The sequence below is a fragment of the Aedes aegypti genome, chromosome 2 (assembly GCF_002204515.2).
Source record: "Aedes aegypti strain LVP_AGWG chromosome 2, AaegL5.0 Primary Assembly, whole genome shotgun sequence".
Taxonomy (NCBI): domain Eukaryota; kingdom Metazoa; phylum Arthropoda; class Insecta; order Diptera; family Culicidae; genus Aedes; species Aedes aegypti.
Genome location: NC_035108.1, coordinates 453,186,742 through 453,206,320, shown reverse-complemented (window position 1 = coordinate 453,206,320; position 19,579 = coordinate 453,186,742). Strand labels below are relative to the sequence as shown.

Below are 19,579 nucleotides of genomic sequence, written 5' to 3'. Positions count from 1 at the left end.
AGTCGGTACTAAACAATCCGCTGGTGCTAAGCCTGCATGTAAACTTTGGGTATTAAAAATATAGTGTTAGCTTCAGTGTGAACTACTGAACTCATTTTTGAAATCGTACAGCATTACAAGAATAGTTTTTTGCTTGTATAACCGTTTATTGTTGAATAACGTGCTTATTTCAAGGGAAATTGCATACATTTAGGCGTATTAGGCAGATTTACAAAGTTTAATTTTGCAATAAAATTATGATATACACTAGTTGCAAGAATTATGACATCATTTTCAGATTCAGGAGACCCAAATTTAGTAGATAGGGTAATTTTACATACTAAAATATGCTTTATTATATAGTGATCAATTTCGCCCCAATGAGTCATTTTCAATTTTTGATATTAAAACTAATGTTATGAAATGCTAAATTTTATTTCATAAAAAATCGATTACACTAACTGATAGAGATCAATAAAGTACTGGTTTTACCGAAAAAAAATTTTGGCAAAAAAAAATCCAAAGGGAATTATGGCAAAAAGTTGTGAAAAAGTGATCAATTTGCCCCCAGATTACGGTATTTATTGCATGTCAATGTCTTTATTTCATTTCAAAATGTGATTTTCAGATAAACAGTACATAGTGCGGTGTGGCTGGATTAAATTTCAAAGAAAATAGATCAACACCACCGAAACAATAATTAATTTTAATTTTTCAATTGCTGTCCAATTTCACTGGCCTCTGTTCCTATGAGTTACTTAGAATGGATAAGTTGTAAGGATATAGAAGGAAATTGAAAAACCTAGCATTATATCAGAAAAATGGATTCCCTCTGATAACGTGTGTTGGTTAAGGGGGCAGGATCCGTCATTGATTTCGGTATTTTCAAAAGCAGTTTTTTCGTTCAAAATCAAGAAAATTTACGGGAAAATATGTTCACTGTATTCTATTCTCCGACCGAAACACGGTGAACACATTTCCATCGAATAATTTTCAGTTTTGAACATAAAAACTGCTTTTAAAGTTTTGATGATGGCGATGATTACGATGACGGAGCGTTGATCGTTAATGGTTCACTCTGGCTGAACAAAATTACAGTTTTACATGTCCTTAAGGAATTCCAAAGAAAATTTGTGATCTAAGATTACAAGGGACTGTTCAATTTATTCGATATTTTTATGGTAGATTATTTGAGTCCTCTGGTGTGAAAAACTCAATTTGGGAAAAAAAAATGGCACTTGGTACGCTTTAGCAGAACACCGACCAACTGTAAAGCGTGTTAACAAAGCGTGGGTTCGATTCCCGTTACAGTCGATGGAAACTTTTCGTCACATGAAAAATCACTGGGCTGTTGCTTAATGTTAGTGTTCGTGCAGTGCAGTCTTTGACTCAAGACGGTGTAAATCAAGCCTGCCCAAGCTCTTTTTCGACATAAAAATTTGCGCACCATGGTTGCAACCACCGTTGGAAAAAATATTCTGAGGTAACTCAAATTCCGAATATGACTCATATTCGAAACAGTGGTGATTTCTAAGGTAAAAATTGATATTCTCACGGCTTTCAAATGTAGAGGACATGGATTAAAGAAGGATTGGTCATCCTGTGACGAAATACGAATTGTTTTCTTGAAAAATCACTATAAAATGAGGGCCTTGTTTGGAATTTGAGACAAAATTATATAAAAATTTATTTATTTTTTTTTTAAGTTTTGATACTGGTGAAGGAAAAAGTTAGTCCAGCCCGCAAATCACAGCAATTTTTGGCTTCAATTCATCACTAACGAAAAGTTTGATATAAAGTCGAGTTTTGTACATGGATTGATAAGATAAGCTTTCATATAAGGTAAACATGTCTAACAACATATTATTAACGCACCATAAAAAAGAGCCTTTTTTTAAATTGATAGGCGAAAGATTAGGTGGTGCAAGATGTACAAACGCCATTATAAATATTTATGTGTTTAATACAAGCTGCATAAAAGCTACCATAGCTGAATATATTTTTAGTAGAATCATTAATTGAACGAAATTAACTTCCGCCTATTAAAAATCTATTATTCCACATGAAGTTTGTGTTTTTAGAAAGAGCTGAATAAACCTCCGAAAATGCAAAAATTGTAGCTTTTTTGCTACAACATATAGGGGGAAAGCACTAATTTTCGACCTACAAGAATTCTGTGCCAATTTTCGGATTTTCATACAAAGTAGGCCAAAATCGTATGAATGGGTCGAAAACTAGTACAGGGTCGAAAATTGGTGCTTTTCCCCTACTGCCGTGAATAGCAAGGCAGTCCCATCTGTAAAAAGTAGGCATTGAGAAAATGGGATTTGAAGTTTCCAAACTCGTTTTCCATGCAAATATTCAAAAAATTCCTGAGGATTGGATTATGTTCAAATCTTAATGAAACTTTTACAATTTGCTTTTCACTACGATATCTATCCAAGAAAAATATAAAGATGATCATAATAGGGTTCATTTTGGTGTTACACATCGCGGAAATCTGTAGTGGGACTGACATGCGGTTATTTTTCATTATGGGACAATTTGACTTGCTGTTTTTTTTCATCCAATCATGTTATCTCATTAGTGTAGCTGAAAGAGCATTGGAAGATATGGTGAAAACTGAACTCAACTCAATTTTGACGAAAATGCAGTTGGGACTGACTTGCGATTCACGGCAGTATAAGAAGTTTAACAATTGACTGATTAAAAGCTCCTATAGGTTGTAGTGTAGTAGACTATTGAATATTTGATTAACATCAAATCGTTCAAAGTTTCAGTGTCTTATACTTAAAATGTTGACCAGCATGATAAGTAAAACTAAAAAAAAACAATGTTACACGGGAAAAACTTCTGTGGTAAAAATAACTATTTTAGCTGACTATGCCCATTCTTAAAACTACCATGGAAATTCAGACCAATTTACTATGTTAACGGTACACCCCACCGCATTACTGGTATATTTGGCAGAAATAATTTACAACAATCTGATTTCAACTACAGACATGGTAAAATCAAGCGCATTTCTGGTCTGCTGAAAATTGCCGGTGCGAGCGCTTAAGTTAACCCCCTAAAATGGTAGTTTTTACCGCATAATTTTTTTTGCGTGTAATAACAGATATTAGTATGCTTTTATTGAAGCAAAACATGTTACGTCTTTTATGTTATTTTAAAATATTTCAAATGTTTTTCAAACCAAATCCAAAACATGTCGCCTACATGGGACAACGAGGGTATAATTCGAATCCCATTGAATTAAAGATTATAATTTAAATTTTCCAAATGTGGTAATCATCTACTACGACGTTATTGATTACTAATCATAACATTACAATAATTGCATAAAAGCGTTTACCCAACTAACAATCCAGAGTCACAAATATACACTATTTATTTATTGTTGAAAAATGGTGACAGCTGGAAAAATGTCCTACAAAGAGCTGAGAAGATGCTATTTAGATCCAAATATAAGTCAATGTTCAACATTTTTCATAGGAATGAATAATAGTAGAATCATCCTTTTGTAAACCTTGCCAAAGATTCTCTATCGACTTGTCAAGATTGTTTTACTAATGAGTTGAGCAAGTCATTTTTCCTTCTATTGAAGAGCAATTTTTTTTTTTAACTTCAAGTGAACGCTATATCGATGCTACTAAGTTTGCTATGTGTTCCAAGGGAAGTGTGAGACATATCACGTGAAGAAATACCCAAGATTTATAAAAAAAAAATGGACTCTTTCGCAAACTGTTTAGCTAGCTGGCTTACGAGGGGTCTACCAATTTCAGAAAACCGAAAGGACCACCCTTAAGTTTTATCGAAAACTAGCGAACAGTGACATAAAATTTGAATTCTAACGATGGGTGCCGATGGCGGTCTGGTTTCAGCGAGAATTGCTCATATATGAACCATATATATAGCGTTGGATACCTTGGGATCATGCACAAATTACGTCACGCTCCAAGGGGAGGGGGGGAGTGGGTCGAGCCAAGCGTGACAAGCCTTACAAAATTTTTGGATGAATCATACAAAAAGTGTGACAAAGGGGGGGGAGGGGGTCGAAAAAGTTGAAATTTAGCGTGACATAATTTGTGTACCATCCCCTTTAGGTGTTTAATATTATATGGAAATTTCTGACTTCGATTACAAAAACAGCCCAAATTTAATAAACTTATGTACGCTAAAAGATTTGCGACCGAATTCTTTAAAAATTCATTAAATAATGATCGTAGAACAGATTGTTTGTGCAAGTTCCAATATGCTGAAATCCCATCAGTTTCCAACTCAAATACGCTTTACTTTTGTATTTATTTTGTTTAACTGATTTGAAATTACGTTATTTCGTTTAGTATTTTGTGAGTCCCCACTATCAAAATTACCCATCAAAGTTTTCGAAGATATCCTATTTTACTATAATTGCACACGTTTCCCTATTTTTTAACATGGTGCTCATCTTGCTTCACGTGTGCACACTTAGGCTGTGAACCGTTTCACCGATTCGTTTAACTTTTAGTTAAAATTTGACAGCTCGATAGTTATTTCCCCTCCGGTAAGAAATAACCCTGCTCTGGAGCATGGTTAAACATGACAGTTCGAAAGTTATTTTCTGCTCCCGTGAATTTGAGAACAACTAATTACCGCGAAGTTAATTTTAACCATTTGAGGGGAATATCAAGGGTGGACGGCGGCTGTCAACTGGGAGTAAAATTGAAAAGCCGCCAACCTAAGTCCAGAATCAGTTTAAGGCTTAACAAGGAAAAGTAAAAATCATTATTCGCTGAATTACAGGTAACCAATGCGCTTGAAAGAAATTGTTTGCAAGCAGTTATTTGCTACGTGCTACTGCAGTGCGCTGTTGACAATTTAATCAGAAAATTCCTCTAAATTCCCAAAATAGATGTTTTCGAGAAAATTGATTACGCCTCCACCATTGTGTGGTCGTTATTTTGTATGGTTGTTTACATTTTAGAACCAGCGACATGTTGGGGTAGCAATAAAGAGCCACCAGTAACTATCGAAATGTCAAAATTTAATTAATAGTTAAACGAATTGGTGACACGGTTCACAGCCTTTAAGGGATTGTTCAAATATTACGTAACGCAACAGGGGGAGGGAGGGGGTCTGACATAGTGTTACGGTTCATACAAAAATTTAAAAATTTCCATATAGAAAACTGTTACGTGGGGGAGGGAGGGGGTCCAAAATTGGCAAATTTTGCGTTACGTAATATTTGAATGAACCCTAATGTACTCAAAACAATTGAAATAATTTTCAAATTTGATAACAATTAATTTTGCTTCAGATTATCAACAGAAAGATTCTCCTTAAACTATACGGCCGAAAAAGTATGAATGAATTCGTTTACGCAACATAAATATCACTTTCAAATTATTAAATCTTATATGGAAAAAAAATTGTATCACAATGCACATTTGACAATATTAACGTACTAATGTTGATATTTTAGTAAGAAGTTTTGGCCATCATATCAATTTATTGTTATTTATTAATATCCCACATAATTTATTGATTATTATTCGGGAAGAACGTCACAATAAACGGTGCTCATCCTGCGCGGATGCTCAACGTGCCCCGCCTACCCCTATGTAGGTATTTTCGGTATTACTTTGCAAATACACGGAGATGCGGTTCAACTCAATTTTGGGTTGTTTGAACGCAATTCCGTAGTTGAGCTCAATTACTCAATTTTTGGCTAAATTTGCGAGCTCCCCACTAGGTTGTTTGCTTTTAATTCCACTAGAAAAATTTACTCCAATTTTGTTGATTTTACGTAAAATTGAGTTCTTAAAAATAAAGAAAAGTTGCATTTACTCAAATTTGGTTCATTGGGCCAATCCACCCTCTTTGGGTAAATACAGCTCTCCCTATTTTGACAACATATATGTATACGTATACGTGAACAAGGAAGAGAATACCGAGAGATTTTGGGTTGAAAGAATAATCGATATAGGGTAGGTGTACCAGTTATGGACAATTCCTGCAGACTGTAACTATTGCATTTTGACGATAGGACAAAGTTTCAACGTTTGGTTCGATACATACTAACGAGATTTTCTACTTTGAATAGATTTAAATTTTAAACGATCGACCCCAAAGCATCAGGAGATGCCACCGTTGAATGAAACGATTTAAAGTTAAAGTCTGGTTTAAAGCTGAAGCGTAAAGATAATGATTTCTTTCCGTTTTATTGTAGTTTCAGAACATCGTCATACATCAGTTTACAAATATACGTTTATTAAAAGTAACTTAGTATATAGTTTGTGTTTTTGTTTCCTCTGAGTTTCCGGACAAAAAAAGGCACACACTCACACTCTCTTCTTAGGTGGTTGCTTTTGACTGTGGAACGAGCCAGTGGGAAAATCTATCTGTACAGTTATTCCTAATTACTTTTGATCGCCGTTTGGTCCTACGGAGACGAAAGCGATTTTTACCCTAGCAGATTCCATTTGTACAAGATCATAATCGTAGAATATTTCCAGAATGTTCTAGGGGCGAGATTTGATGGAACACTAAAACTATAGATCATGATAGCAGCGCACGAGAAGCGATACTTCGGAATGTTGTTGGTTCTTAATTATGCCGTCGTCTTTGGCCGTCGGAACAGCAGAATATGGGGTTCCGGTTGATGGATCATGTAGTGTATCCAGCCGCGGGATTGCTGCACTCCAATCGATCGCCATTCGTTTTCCGTCATTAGGTGAGTTTTGGGTACCAGTTTTGCAATATCTTTGGGGAGGACGACATGCCTAGAAGAATTGAAGACGCTTAGTATTATTAGGTTACTGGGCGTGCTGGTAGTGACTGAGTGTCTTTAAAATAGAAACTTTGGAGACCTTATGCTTTAACATAGGGACCAAAAAGGTATCGAGAGCCAATAAAAGATCATACAGGAATCAAAAAACGAACAATAATAAGCCGAACAGGAATCATGAGATGAAATTTTTGATAAGAATTTTTCAGAAAATCCATCAGGCAATTTTTGTATGAATTGGGACTACTTTGGCACTTCCATGGTTCACTTTGGCATGTGTACTTTTTTGGCCGAGATCTCTAAAACTGAAATAAAAAACATTTTAATGTGGACAAATATGAGCTCAGTAGCTTTATCTGCATATTCAAGAATTCAATTATTGATTCTTTAACGGCATTTTTAAGAAATACCTTCATGAAATTATTTCAAGATACCTTAAAGAATTCAACCTAGATGTTTTAAGGATAACTCCAGAAATTACTACAGTCCGTCATCTTTTTTTTTAGGAATTCCTCCGAAGATCAATTAACAAATTCCCCAAAAAAATCAGGAGTTAATCCAGTGATTCTTCAATTGATTTCGCTAGGATTTCGGCCAAGATTTCCGCTAGGGACATATCCAAGAAATCTCAAGAGATGTCTCCACTGATTTCTTAGGATTTTCTCCCGAATTGTCGTTCAGTTTTCAAACATTTCAACCAAGATGTCTCTAAGAAAACCTTCAGAAGTGATTCCAGTGATTCCCCCTATTATTTCAGAAAGTCCATCAGAAATTCTTTGAGGAATTTTCACAAGTTCTCAAAAAAAAATAACCAGGATTTTTTCCAGGGAATTGTCAATGAAATTTCTTAAGTAATTAATAGAGAAATCCTTGCAAACAAATCTTTGAATATCGCTTAACAAATCCTATAGTAATTTCTGTAGAAATTTTATATGAACTCTGGCGACGATCTCTGAAAAACTCCATACATCTTTTTCTAGACAAATTTGTACGAACAAAATTAAATAAAAAAACACAAATTTCCCAAGAAAAATCAGGAGTTAATTCAGTAGGGGAAAAGCACTAATTTTCGACCCATCCATACGATTTAACTTTGGCCTACTTTGTATGGAAATCCAAAAATTGGCACAGAATTCTTGTAGGTCGAAAATTAGTGCTTTTCCCCTAGTGATTCCTCAATCGATCGAGCCTTCACAAATTTCGTCAAATTTGGTTCAAGGAATATTTAAAAATAATCGATGCTCTTTGATGTTTTTTTCTGGGGGGGCCTGAGAGAACCATTAACAATTTTTTTCAAAAACTCTAAAATAAATCCTAGGTTTAAGATAATTGAAAACAAAATCAATGAAAACTCTGGCTAATATTTTCAAGGAATTTCTTAAAAATTATCGAACTAAATCTCTGCAAAATTAGTGTAGGGATGATCGGACTGGAATTCTTAATGAGTAGGGTGCAGAGCTACTTGGGCACTTCCATGATTTACTTTGGCAATGGGGGGTTTTTCAAAGCCGAATTGTCTGAAACATATTGTGGCCAAATATGAGCTCAGTAGCTTTCAAAAAACCCCACTGCCGAAGTGAATTAAAAGTGCCAAGAATAGGATCCGGCCCTATTAGCAGATGTGAAACCATGAATGAACTTCTGAAGAATCCATGAAGATTTTACTTGAGGAATCATTCGAGAAATTGTTTGTGAGAACTGCATGAGAAACCTTTGAATGAAATCGCAATCCAAAAATATTGAGGAACTAATGCAAGAGTACTTAAAATATGTCTTCGAATATGTCCTATAGGATTTTTGTAGGAATTTCTGGAATAAATGTAGAAATTGCCTTGAAGGATAATGAGAAACATTGGTGTAGGACTTCTTTAGATATTCCTGGAAGAATCTATAAACGAATGGCTTCAAAAACATTTCAGTGTGAATTTTCTTAGAAGAGCCGTAGGAATCATTTGAAGATCCCCTTTTAAAGTCTGTTTTGTCTGTGAAATTACTAGAAATAGAACTGTTGTTTCCTTGAACAAATTCTGAAGAAATTTCTCTAAGCTCTTTGAAACATTGCCGAAAGGATTGGTTGAGGAATTACTACATGAATTTCTGGAGAGCTCTATGGAGGAGTTCCTATATGTCAGAAGAAATCACTAGAAATCTCCCAAAGCTTTTCCTCGAGGTATCTCAGCAGAAATTCACGAAGAATTTGTAAAATATAGTAGCATAATAGTCGAAACAAAGTTTTTAAAAAAGACCTGCTACCAGCCCTGCGAATCATGAAGTATGAAGGACATCCACGCCATTGACGGAAGGTTAAAAGCCGGTACATCTATCTTACCTGTACTCGTACTCGTCGTCGTAATATTTGTCCGAATAATAGATGTCTTTAACACTCATTGTAAGAAATTATAATTAGCACTACGATAACCAAGACTAACAATATTACAGCTTTTAATGCTTTAATTAAAACACCACCGATAAATCACGAACTTCCAGGATACTCGCACAAAGATTCCGTCCTGCTTGTTGCTTTGTTTTCTGAATGTCCTTTCGATCGTCGGTGGCGGTTGATTATGTTCAGCGCTGGTCACACAAAAACGCAACGATGAGAGCGTTTTAAATTTTGACATTTGAATCACATTGAGCGCAAGGTCACTAAAATAAGCTGGGTGTTCAAAAATATGGATGAACGTTTGAAAAGCTCTCCACGAACAAAAATAAAACTCCGCTTCCATAAATATGTTCGAGAACAAAAATTGATTGGTTTTAATCACATTAGGAAAAAGGGAATTAAACATTTCATGCGAAGATATTGATTTTTGCCGTCGTTGAGGAACATCAATACTTATGGTTCTATAGTGGTTTCTGCGCTCGTGTACATACACGTTACATGTCACCAACACTACTTGAAGAGTGCTGTTTGAAAATATAAACAAACATCAGCTGTTCCCAGCAAAATCAAACGACAGTATTTTCAACCAGCAAATTTGCGCATGTGTTTGTGACACCGCTCGGCGAGAGCTTAATTGAGTTTCGATTTCGATAATACCTCCACGCAGTGCGAACATTTAGAAAAATAAATGGACAACACCTATTATTGTAACCGCAATACGTATTACTTACATTACGATTCTACCATATCAAATACACCATTCGATAAATTGGTGACAACAAGAACAATGATTAGAATACTGTTTGAACTGTTCTCAGTACAGTACATTTCTATAACATATCAGAGGTGCAAAACAGAACAGAAAGTTAGCTCTTCACATGTTTTTCGGTAGGTTTAATTAATTTATCGACTAAAGCGAAGTATGCACTTCAATAGAAAAGTAATCCCCTATCTCGTTGCGTGGAAAATTTCTTGCAAGAAATGGTCAAGAAAAGCATTTTTCTTTGATCGCAGTACGCAGTTGAAAAGAAATGTCATATCAAATGGAGCTCACTGTAGAAAATTTCTTGACCATTTCTTCCGCAGAAATTTTTACTTTTCTTGAGCGAAACAGCATACTTAGCTTAAAAGAAACCACTTGACCAAATGTTTCGGTTTATAGATATGCGTCACAAACGTTCGCAAAAGTTTGATGCTCATTCGGAATATGAAAGAACAACCCGGATAAAAACGTATCATTCAGTGAATGGAATAAACCATTAATGTACAATATAACGTATTGGATGCAATACAGCGTATTGTAATTGAATGTCGAAGCAATATTATTCTTGTTTGGATATACAATTCAAAAACAATATAATATATTGTAACAGAACATTGTATTGTTTTTAATTGGTTTTATACCTTACAATTTTGGTCAAATTCCTATTTTCGCGTAAAACCCCAACTAACATTCACTCATTTAACAAACACCATTATGGTAGTTTTATTCAGCATCATGTTTAATAACATTTTAATAATTTTCATGGCCAACCTTTGTTCAGGCGTTGTTCACACAAATTTGGAGAAACTTTAAAGCATGTTGTTGAATTCCAACTTTATTTATCAGCTTTTAAAACGTTTTACAAGCATTTAGTTCAGCTTTTATACGACTGGTCCAAAAATAATTAAAAACAAATAAAAAACAGAAAAAATATTTTTCTTGACGCATTAAATGTGGTGTACACAATTATCATGATGCAACAACCATATTTAAAATCGGCTGGAAACTGGATTCGAACTCGAGACCTTCCAATCGTCAGCGGTATGCCTTACCATCTACGCCATCCTAGAATTGATGAATAAATCGTCCAGTGCAAAATATAAACCTCTCATAGCTGAATATTGATCATGTTTGAGCCTCTATTCGGCATTGTCTAATCAACACATGGTACGCTAATCAAAAACTGAACAAGCATATTATTCAGCTGCTGTTTAGTGCTGATCCAAGCTGAGTTCAGTCGGCTATTTTTAGCGCACAGTGAGAAAATTTATGGCAATGATGGTCAAAAATAATGTTTATTTACACAAAGTGAAATCAGTCTGAAATGATTAGGTAAATATGCATCGGAGCCAAGCCTTAAATTTTCAAGAGCACACATCTAGAGAACCAGACAGCGCAGCGGTTCGAGCTGAAAGCCTAATCGATTGGTTACACGCTGGTGGTGACCATTCGATTAAGTTTTCAGCTTGAACGGATGTTTAGTTCTCTAGATTTGTGTTCTTGAAAATTTGAGGTTTGACTTCGATGCATCTTCACCTTAATCTAATTTCATAATAAGTTTTAGTTTGTTCAAAACTTCAATTTGAATGATTCATTAACTTAAATTGAAATTAATTTATTTTATAAATTACATTTGTATTCATTAATTATATTATTGATTTGTATTTTTCATGAACCTATTATGCATTAAACTCTGTATGAATATATTTAAATCATTTGAAGTGTTGGATTTTTTTTCATAAATGGTCAAGTTAATCATTTTTCTTAGATCGCACTATTCAATTGTGAAGAAATGTCATTTCAAAAGTAGCTCGCTATAGAAATTTATTTAATCAATTCTGTCAAAGAAATTTCCACTTTTCTTGTACGGAACAACATCCCGAGCAGGCGAAAAAGCTTAGCAATAGCAAATTATAATATGGATAGCTAAAAGTGATATTAACTTGATAGATATAATATATAAAAGATCTGGAAATAATATCTAAAATTAACTACATACAAAAAACAAACCAAATTTTGATGTTGTCTTCAGATTTTTTATGTCAATCAAGTCAATATCACGCTTTGTTTATCAGTACTTCGCTCCTAAAATGAACACTTAGCTCAAATGTTTGATTTTGTTTTTTCAAAATAACCCATCATTTCTGGAGGCTGACCATGTTTATTTTCTGAACAGCTATTCAAAAAGTTTTGATAAAGCATAAGTTATAAGCTTTGAAATGCATTCGGAGCTCAAAACGAATTTCGGATATTATGTCCATTTTATGAAATTTAGCTATAGTGTGATCGCTTTTACAAGGCTTATTTATTGCTGAACAATGTGTTTGTTAATCGTCATTTTGGCCTCTATTGGATCAACTGTTCTTATAATAAATATACTGAAGCTGAATTAGGATTTTGTAAGATACTTATTCAGCTCCTATTCATGCTTATGTTAAACATGTGGAAATAGCTGAAGTGCGACGCAAGTAAAACGTTAGTTCGTCTTCTGAATATTTTTTATACATATACATTTGTTTAGTGGAATATTGGCTTTTTAATTGGGTGAAACATGTCTTGTTCAGCTCATTAGTAAAACAATCTTGACTAGTCGAATGAGAATCCTTGGAAACGTTCAATGAGTGGCGATTCAACTTTTGTTCATTCTAATGCATAACGTTGAACATTGACCTAAGTTTGTGTTAAAAAAGCACCTTCTCAGCTCTTTATAGAGCAAAATTTTTATTCAGCTGGCATTACCATTATTGAACAATAATTAAACATTCATGCTTGTTTGTGGCTCTGAATTGTTAGTTGGGACAACTGTTGCTTTTTTCTTTGTAACTTTGCTGAAAGAAATAAACAAAACAAGTTCAGAAAGCAAGAAATGGTGGGTGAAAAATATTCAAAAACTTTAAATAAGTAGGTTTTTAGAAGTCACTTGACATTAGCTGTAACGACGAATGCAACCATGATACAGTTCGTTGAATTGTTTTTGTATTGTACAACAATACACGAATTGTTAATCAAGACAATACATGAACATTATATCGTATTGTATTTTCAAAATGTTTGTATGAGAAAATATCTATTTTTGTATTGTTACGATACTTAACCACCCATACATTATATTGCAAAAATCTCATATACCATACAGTGAACTGTTCAAAACAATATATTGTACTGTAATTGTATTGTCATTTTACATATACTGTATAGACCATTTCCGTCAGATCTAACCCCCAGTTTTTGTATTTTTCTTAGAAAGACAATAATTTTTAATGAATATTAACGCTTTCAGATTTTGTTTATATGCACTACTGATTTTCGTACAAATTTTTGAAAACATGGATACTCACCACATTTTGAAAAATAGTTCGAGTTGCGGCACAGTTTGTTCAACCCTATGGGAATACATCGTGGTAATTTTGGAACCCACCCCTGCAGTGGGATGCTTATTTACATTTGGAAACGTCAATTCAGGTCCGCGCTCAGACTGACTGAGATGCCGGTTAGCGCGCCCAGGACAGGAGCGCCAACGAAACTAACCTCAAATAACTTAGTTTGCAGATCTCAACCTAGAATTCCCACCGGCCGGATCTTAGTTTTTCTGAAAGCAGTGGAAAAATATGGAAAACAAGCAGTTGTAAAACATTAAGAATGGATTCACCCACCCTTTCTACTTAGTTATAGCATTGCTAACAGTTTTCCAGCGGAAAAATATAATATTTCTCTCCACAGATTCAAAATTCAAAACAACTCCAAACAACAAACTCTCATCCACCCAATAGTTACGGTACCACTAGTTTTAATTAGGAATGACTTTATGTTACATCAATTTTAACTACTCATGCTAAGACGGGGTTGGTGGTCTGATGGCTACCGCTTCTGCTTCATATGCAGAAGGTCATGGGTTCAATCCCAGGCCCGTCCCTTTCCTCGTTCTTTGTAGTTGTATATCTCTCACTTGCTTCTATCTTCCATTCTAAATATATCACACTCAAACTATTCGTTCATAGCAAACGCTAGATCCAGAGACGGACATGAAACCGTTTCCCTAACGCTTCCTACTTCCACGCGCACGCCTATCTTACGCCTGATACATAGGCAGTCTGCTAACCACAAAAGCAAACCTCTCTGCCATGCCTTTCCCCCAATCCACACACTCCCGCATGAACTGACGTGGATGCAGTGGAATATACGGTCTACGTGGGAGTCAGTTCAATGCATCATCAATTCCTCCCCCTTCCCCTCATTGGTCTGCATTCTGACGTGGCAGGTGCCATTGTTGCCTAAAAATAGAAGATCACCAGCACTTATACACTGAGGATGCCTGTTAGTCCCAAGCAGTCATTCGGTTGGTTCCTTGTGTAAGTGCAGCTGATCTGGCGATACTAGAGTGCATCCACGGGCGGCCAATCAAGCTCAAGCTCAAGCTCAATTTTAACTACTCATGCTGACAAATATCTGACCAAACTATTGGCTGACGATCCGGTAGATTTGCGCCTTGAGGCAGCAGCAGTCGGAAATGTTCATGTTGCACGGCTGTTGCTGTCTCAAATCGAAAATCTTCCGGATCACTTTATCTCGTGGAAATGAAACAGAAAGAGATCAGGCATCTGTTCTGTTTTGAGCAGCTCACTCCTTCCGTTGCTCAACAGTAACCACAATGTAGAAGTCGGCGGAGCGCTCGCTGGGTGCGGGTGAAGATGGACAGGAATCTGGCGACATCATAATCGACGTTTGGAAGCCGTGGAGACAGTTTCCGCGGAGATTTATGTGACTCGGTAACGAAATCTACGAAGCCCATTATGATGAATGAAAACATAAATAAAAATCATCTGTCATGCCAGCTGATTAAAAACTCACCACAACGTGCTGGCAAAATCCTAGGGTAAAAAGGGGTCTGCGTTTTTTCGTGGTGAAATAAATTGTAGGGGACCGAGGGGAGAACTTACGTGCCGCCAGTTTTTCATTGTTTTCCAATAGTTAGAGGCTTCAAAACACATTGGTTTCTAAGGAAAGTTTGTTCAGTAAAATGAGAGGAAGCTTATAAGCCAATAAAAAAAATGACGGAAATGGTCTATTGTATTTCCAATATATTGAATGGTACTGTTACAATACGTTATATTGTTTTTGTATTGTATTTTTTATTCGGGAAGAAGCTGTGTCGAAAGTTTGCAGCTACATATTTCTTTGTATTTAAGATTGAAGAATTCTTTAAAAACACATGGAAGTAATCAATCAGCAGATGTTAAAAAACTAATCCTTTTTTATCCGAAGGAGGACCATTTCAGACGTGTTAAAGAATTATCATTCTAATACTTATGATATATACTTACCAAGGGGAATGCCTCTCTCCACCATTGGAAATCTTACAACGGTTTTGGGCGGAACCAATTTACTTGATCGATATTTATCGAGCTTAGAGCAGTTTTTCCGTGTTGGCTGATCTTATGCATCTTAAATCCGGTTAGAAATGCTTAGAAACGGATATTTATTCCGCGATCTGACAAATGTCAAAATCAGTGTCCTGTCGTTTTTCGTATAACATATGAAAAGTGTCCATGAGCTTTTTGTTGATAAACCTATTACAATGCCGAACATGAGTTTATCCTACACTCAGGATCAGAACAAATCAGAAAAAGTTTAAATCCTATCTTTTTATGTCTTTATCGTTATTTAAACATAGTCCAGTTGAGAAAGAAATCAAACGAAACTTATTATATTAAACTAACCTTGAGTTATGCGGGACAACTTTGACCAGTGTTTTCATAGTAAACAAGAATCATCCGTGTCCCGTCCGCCATGACAGATGTTCCTTTTCTTTGTGAACGTTCGGTAAACGTGCCACCTTTTTCGTGAATTCTGGAGTGTTAAGTGAAATTAAATATGTATGAAATAGTCGAATATCATTTCCAACCATTTTCTCCCACAAAAACCGTTGCAGCTTGTGGTGCAGGTAACGTAATAAGCCCTTAATTTCACAAATTAATTTTGTTCCGATCTGATGATCCTTCGTTTATCTATTTCAGGCAACAAACCATTCCTCAGATCCTTCGGAACCAAGGCAATGAAGGCGTGAGACCAACAAGTGTTTACGTGTAGTTTTCGTGAGAATAATCTGAGCAGGCAACATTTACAACGGTGGCCAGTGGATTATTTTCGAGGGGCGCTAACCCATTTCCATTCCAGAGATGATGGACCAGTATCTAAGAGATGTTTCTGTAAAGTGATATTATGAATCTGTACGAAAAACTACTTAATGTAAAGTTGCAGGCCTTGGAATCAATAAATTCGAATTGAATGCGTTTCAATTATTTTTTCTCTCATTAGAAAATGTAAACAAGAAAGAACTCGAACAATTCTGGGGAGCCAAGGTGCAACGGATCCAGAGTAATCTTTGCCAATATATTCAAAAGCTAGACCAGCCTACCAATTAGTTCGACTAATACTAGGTTTGTCTAGTCGGCACCTAAACTTAGTCTGGGGTCAACCAGGCGAATAGAATTTTAGTGAGTGATTTAAACTATCTAGTTTAGATTTTTTCAGAGTGTATATTCCATGCTCCTACACAAGCCAATAGGATCCTAAAGCCCTGTCTCAATTTTAGTGCCGAACGCTTAAATTTAGGCCAATAACACATGTTTACTCAATTTTATAATGTTTTCTAGTGATCCTATATAGAGAGATACGCGGAAGTAAAATGGAAATATTTGGCAACAGACCAGCAGTCAGATTTTTCTCGGCGTCGAGAACAATATTGTAACACGGACATGACTTCCTCATCGCTAAAAATATTATTTTGTTTCGTTATAGATCTTTGAGCTACACATTCAAACTAATAAACAGCCCAAAAAATCAACAACTAAAAATCGCATTGAAAAAAAATTAAAAAAGAAAAATATTTCATTTATTTTGCTTCATGCAAAATTACTTTTACCGAAATAATTTCAAGTAGATAACATTACTCCTCAAGAAAAGTTCAAAACAAACATAACGCATGTTCGTTTGGCTCACACTTTGACAGCTCTCGCTGCTCGATTGGCTCACACTTTGACAGAAATGTCAGCTTTCGCGAATCTCTCTTATAAAGGATTTCTAATGTTTTCCGTTGGTTTGAGCCCGAAAAACATTTTTTTTAGATTTTGTCACACCCCTTGGCTTAAACTCAAATTTTGGGTGTATTTTGTTTTCCGTGTCCCTTCCGAAATGTCAGATAGGAACAATCCCAGTGTTAAAACTAAAACCCCTGTGGTGTTTTTGTGGACTAAGCGAATGTCAAACATGATCTTAAGTATTAAGGTTCATGACCCAATTTTTAAATTAAAGTTTAAACATGATATAGCCGTTATTTAGGCGGAAAAAATTGCTAAAGTAGTTGCAGTAAGGTGCTCTTTCTTTGAATAAACAAGATTTCATTAAAAATTTTAGGACCCTATTTTTATTGATTTTTTTTTGTTTGTATCAGATTGCTTTGAACTCTACTGTTCCAAAAAAATGAGTACAATATTCATCCGCATGGAAAAGTCAAAATACAGTGACTCAATCTCATTTTCGTACGAGGCACTGTTTTTATATCAAGTTGGTATAAATCTATTAAATGGTGCATGGACTTCGATATACTTTATCAATAATGAAGGTTATAGGTGTCCTCTATGGACCGATGCACGAGTTCACTATTTGACGTTTGAGCGGTGCCGTGTTATTTACGTGACCATGACAACGAGTGAATACGGCACCGCTCAAACGTCAAATTAGTGAACTCGCGCATCAGTCCATTGTTTGGCAATGACAAACTGTATTCATTTCCTTAAATCTTTGGAATAATGGAAAAGTATTGAGATTGTGTCTATAATTGATCCAATTCCATATTCGTACACCTAACAAAAAAGAAATATACAGCGTTCAAAACTAATTTTTAATGGACTAAATGATTACTTAAGCTCTTCGTTGTGTTGTTCAGATGCAGTAGAATACATTTGGAAAATTTAAAAGCGGACATATTTGAAAGTAAATTTAAGAAAAATACCAGTTTTCCCATGTTTTTTGCTAAAATATTCGGTAAGTCGAACAATAAATTGCATTTTTTTCAACATCACTTCCTTAAGAATGATAACTGCGAATATTGCACAAGTTTCAAAAAATTATAATCAGTTTTAGAGTAGCTAGGAGTGGATATCGACAACTTATACTTTTGAATCTTAGGTAGTAAAACATTTATAACAAATCCAAAACCAAAAATTTTAGTCAATTTCTTTATGTTTGGCTCCTAAATGTATGTACATAATCCATAGTTAATGTTCCTATCAAAACATTGCGTAATTATCATTTTTAATTTACATTTTACTACCAAACATGATTGTAGAGATTTAAAGAATAAATATTATTGCCATAACCGCAACACAAACGTTTTTTAAAATGATGAAAACAACAGGATATATTCTTTCAAATAGTATATCAATGCTCTCTGCTCATTCAAGTTATTTTGTATTTTTCTTATAAAATCAATAAATTGCAAAATTAGGGGGCTATTTTGAATATAATTTGAATATTATTTCAAAGATAATTGAATATTACGATGACATCAATTATGTGGAGGTATGTACAGCGTAGTTTAGGGTACTTTATTGTAAAACGAAGTTAGTAGTTCAAACTATTTTTACAGACAAATTCAAAATTAACATTTACCTGTTGTTTAGAATGAAAATTTGGTTTACATTGATTAAAAATATCATTTTAGAAGAGTTTTGAACTTACGGCACAACAATTTTCTGAACTCAAAAGGGATAAAAACTGTTTATGATTTCTGTAAACTATATATATTTCAACTAAATTTCTATCAGAGCTTACGAGTATAATCTATAGATTGGATCCAATAGGTCGTATGAATAAACTGAGCAAAAGCTTTTACTTTACTCAGATTCACCTGTCAGATCATTTTCTTGAGCATTTACTCAAGTTGGTATGATAAAACTGAGAACTTGAGCATTTACTTTTCGAACATTATGATTCGTATGAATAAAGCAGTAAAAGCTGAGTAAATGCTCAAAAAATCCCGAGTCACCTACTGACCATGCTCAGATGGAAAAAGCGCGAATGTTATGTTTAAAATGGTAAAAAATAATGAAGAAACTCGGACGCTTTCATCATTTTATCGATATCTCAGAAAGTAACTGACATGGAACCCTCCCAAAAATCAATTTTTGAATCGATTTTCGTTCGATTATCTTTATATGAAAGATATGAAACCCTGGATAATTTTTGTAAGTATGGCCATTTTGGACACAAGGGCACCTGGAACCTATGTCGGAAGGAACTAGAGCTTATCATATTTAGAAGTTCATAAGCATGGTGCGACGGTTCAAATTTCACGATTTTTCATTCCGATTTGAAGAGCATCAAGTGGAATTAGATCTGCATTTTTCTTTGGCCGTATTTGGCCGGAACATTCCGAAACCGATTCCGACAGGGTGTGATGAGAACATTTTCAGACCATCATATAGATCCATCATGCGACAGTTCAAAAGTCATAATTTTTCATTCAGACCTAAATAGACACATTGCGAAATACTAAACATAAAATTCTTCATCTTATTTCTGGCGTTACGTCCCAACCGGAAAAGAACCAGCATCTCAGCTTAGTGTTCTTATGAGCACTTTTACAGTTATTTACTAAGAGTATTCTTTGCCAATTGATTATTTT

General features: G+C 34.9%; 1 protein-coding gene and 1 long non-coding RNA gene across 2 annotated transcripts; one reads left to right on the top strand and one right to left on the bottom strand.

Annotated features, from left to right (window-relative positions):
• Positions 1–6,163: 6,163 nt before the first annotated feature.
• LOC5564918 (cyclin-dependent kinases regulatory subunit) lies at positions 6,164–9,315 on the bottom strand. The gene is made up of 2 exons (XM_001649236.2): positions 9,078–9,315; positions 6,164–6,743 (listed from the first exon to the last, which is right to left on the bottom strand). Exons 1-2 carry the CDS (start codon positions 9,134–9,136, stop codon positions 6,572–6,574), a joined length of 231 nt encoding a protein of 76 aa, XP_001649286.1. The 5' UTR covers positions 9,137–9,315; the 3' UTR covers positions 6,164–6,571.
• Positions 9,316–15,627: 6,312 nt separating this feature from the next.
• LOC110676079 lies at positions 15,628–16,190 on the top strand. The gene is made up of 2 exons (XR_002500051.1): positions 15,628–15,835; positions 15,909–16,190. It is a non-coding gene; the product is annotated as an uncharacterized LOC110676079 (long non-coding RNA).
• The last annotated feature ends 3,389 nt before the right edge of the window (positions 16,191–19,579 follow it).

What these genes read in the sequence shown, in the direction of transcription:
- LOC5564918 (XM_001649236.2), bottom strand. Translation starts at nt 9,136, where the DNA reads ATGAGTGTTAAAGACATCTATTATTCGGACAAATATTACGACGACGAG. An exon ending in GACGACGAGTACGAGTACAG is followed by an intron (nt 6,744 to 9,077) that starts GTAAGATAGATG and finishes CAATTCTTCTAG; the next exon opens with GCATGTCGTCCTCCCCAAAG.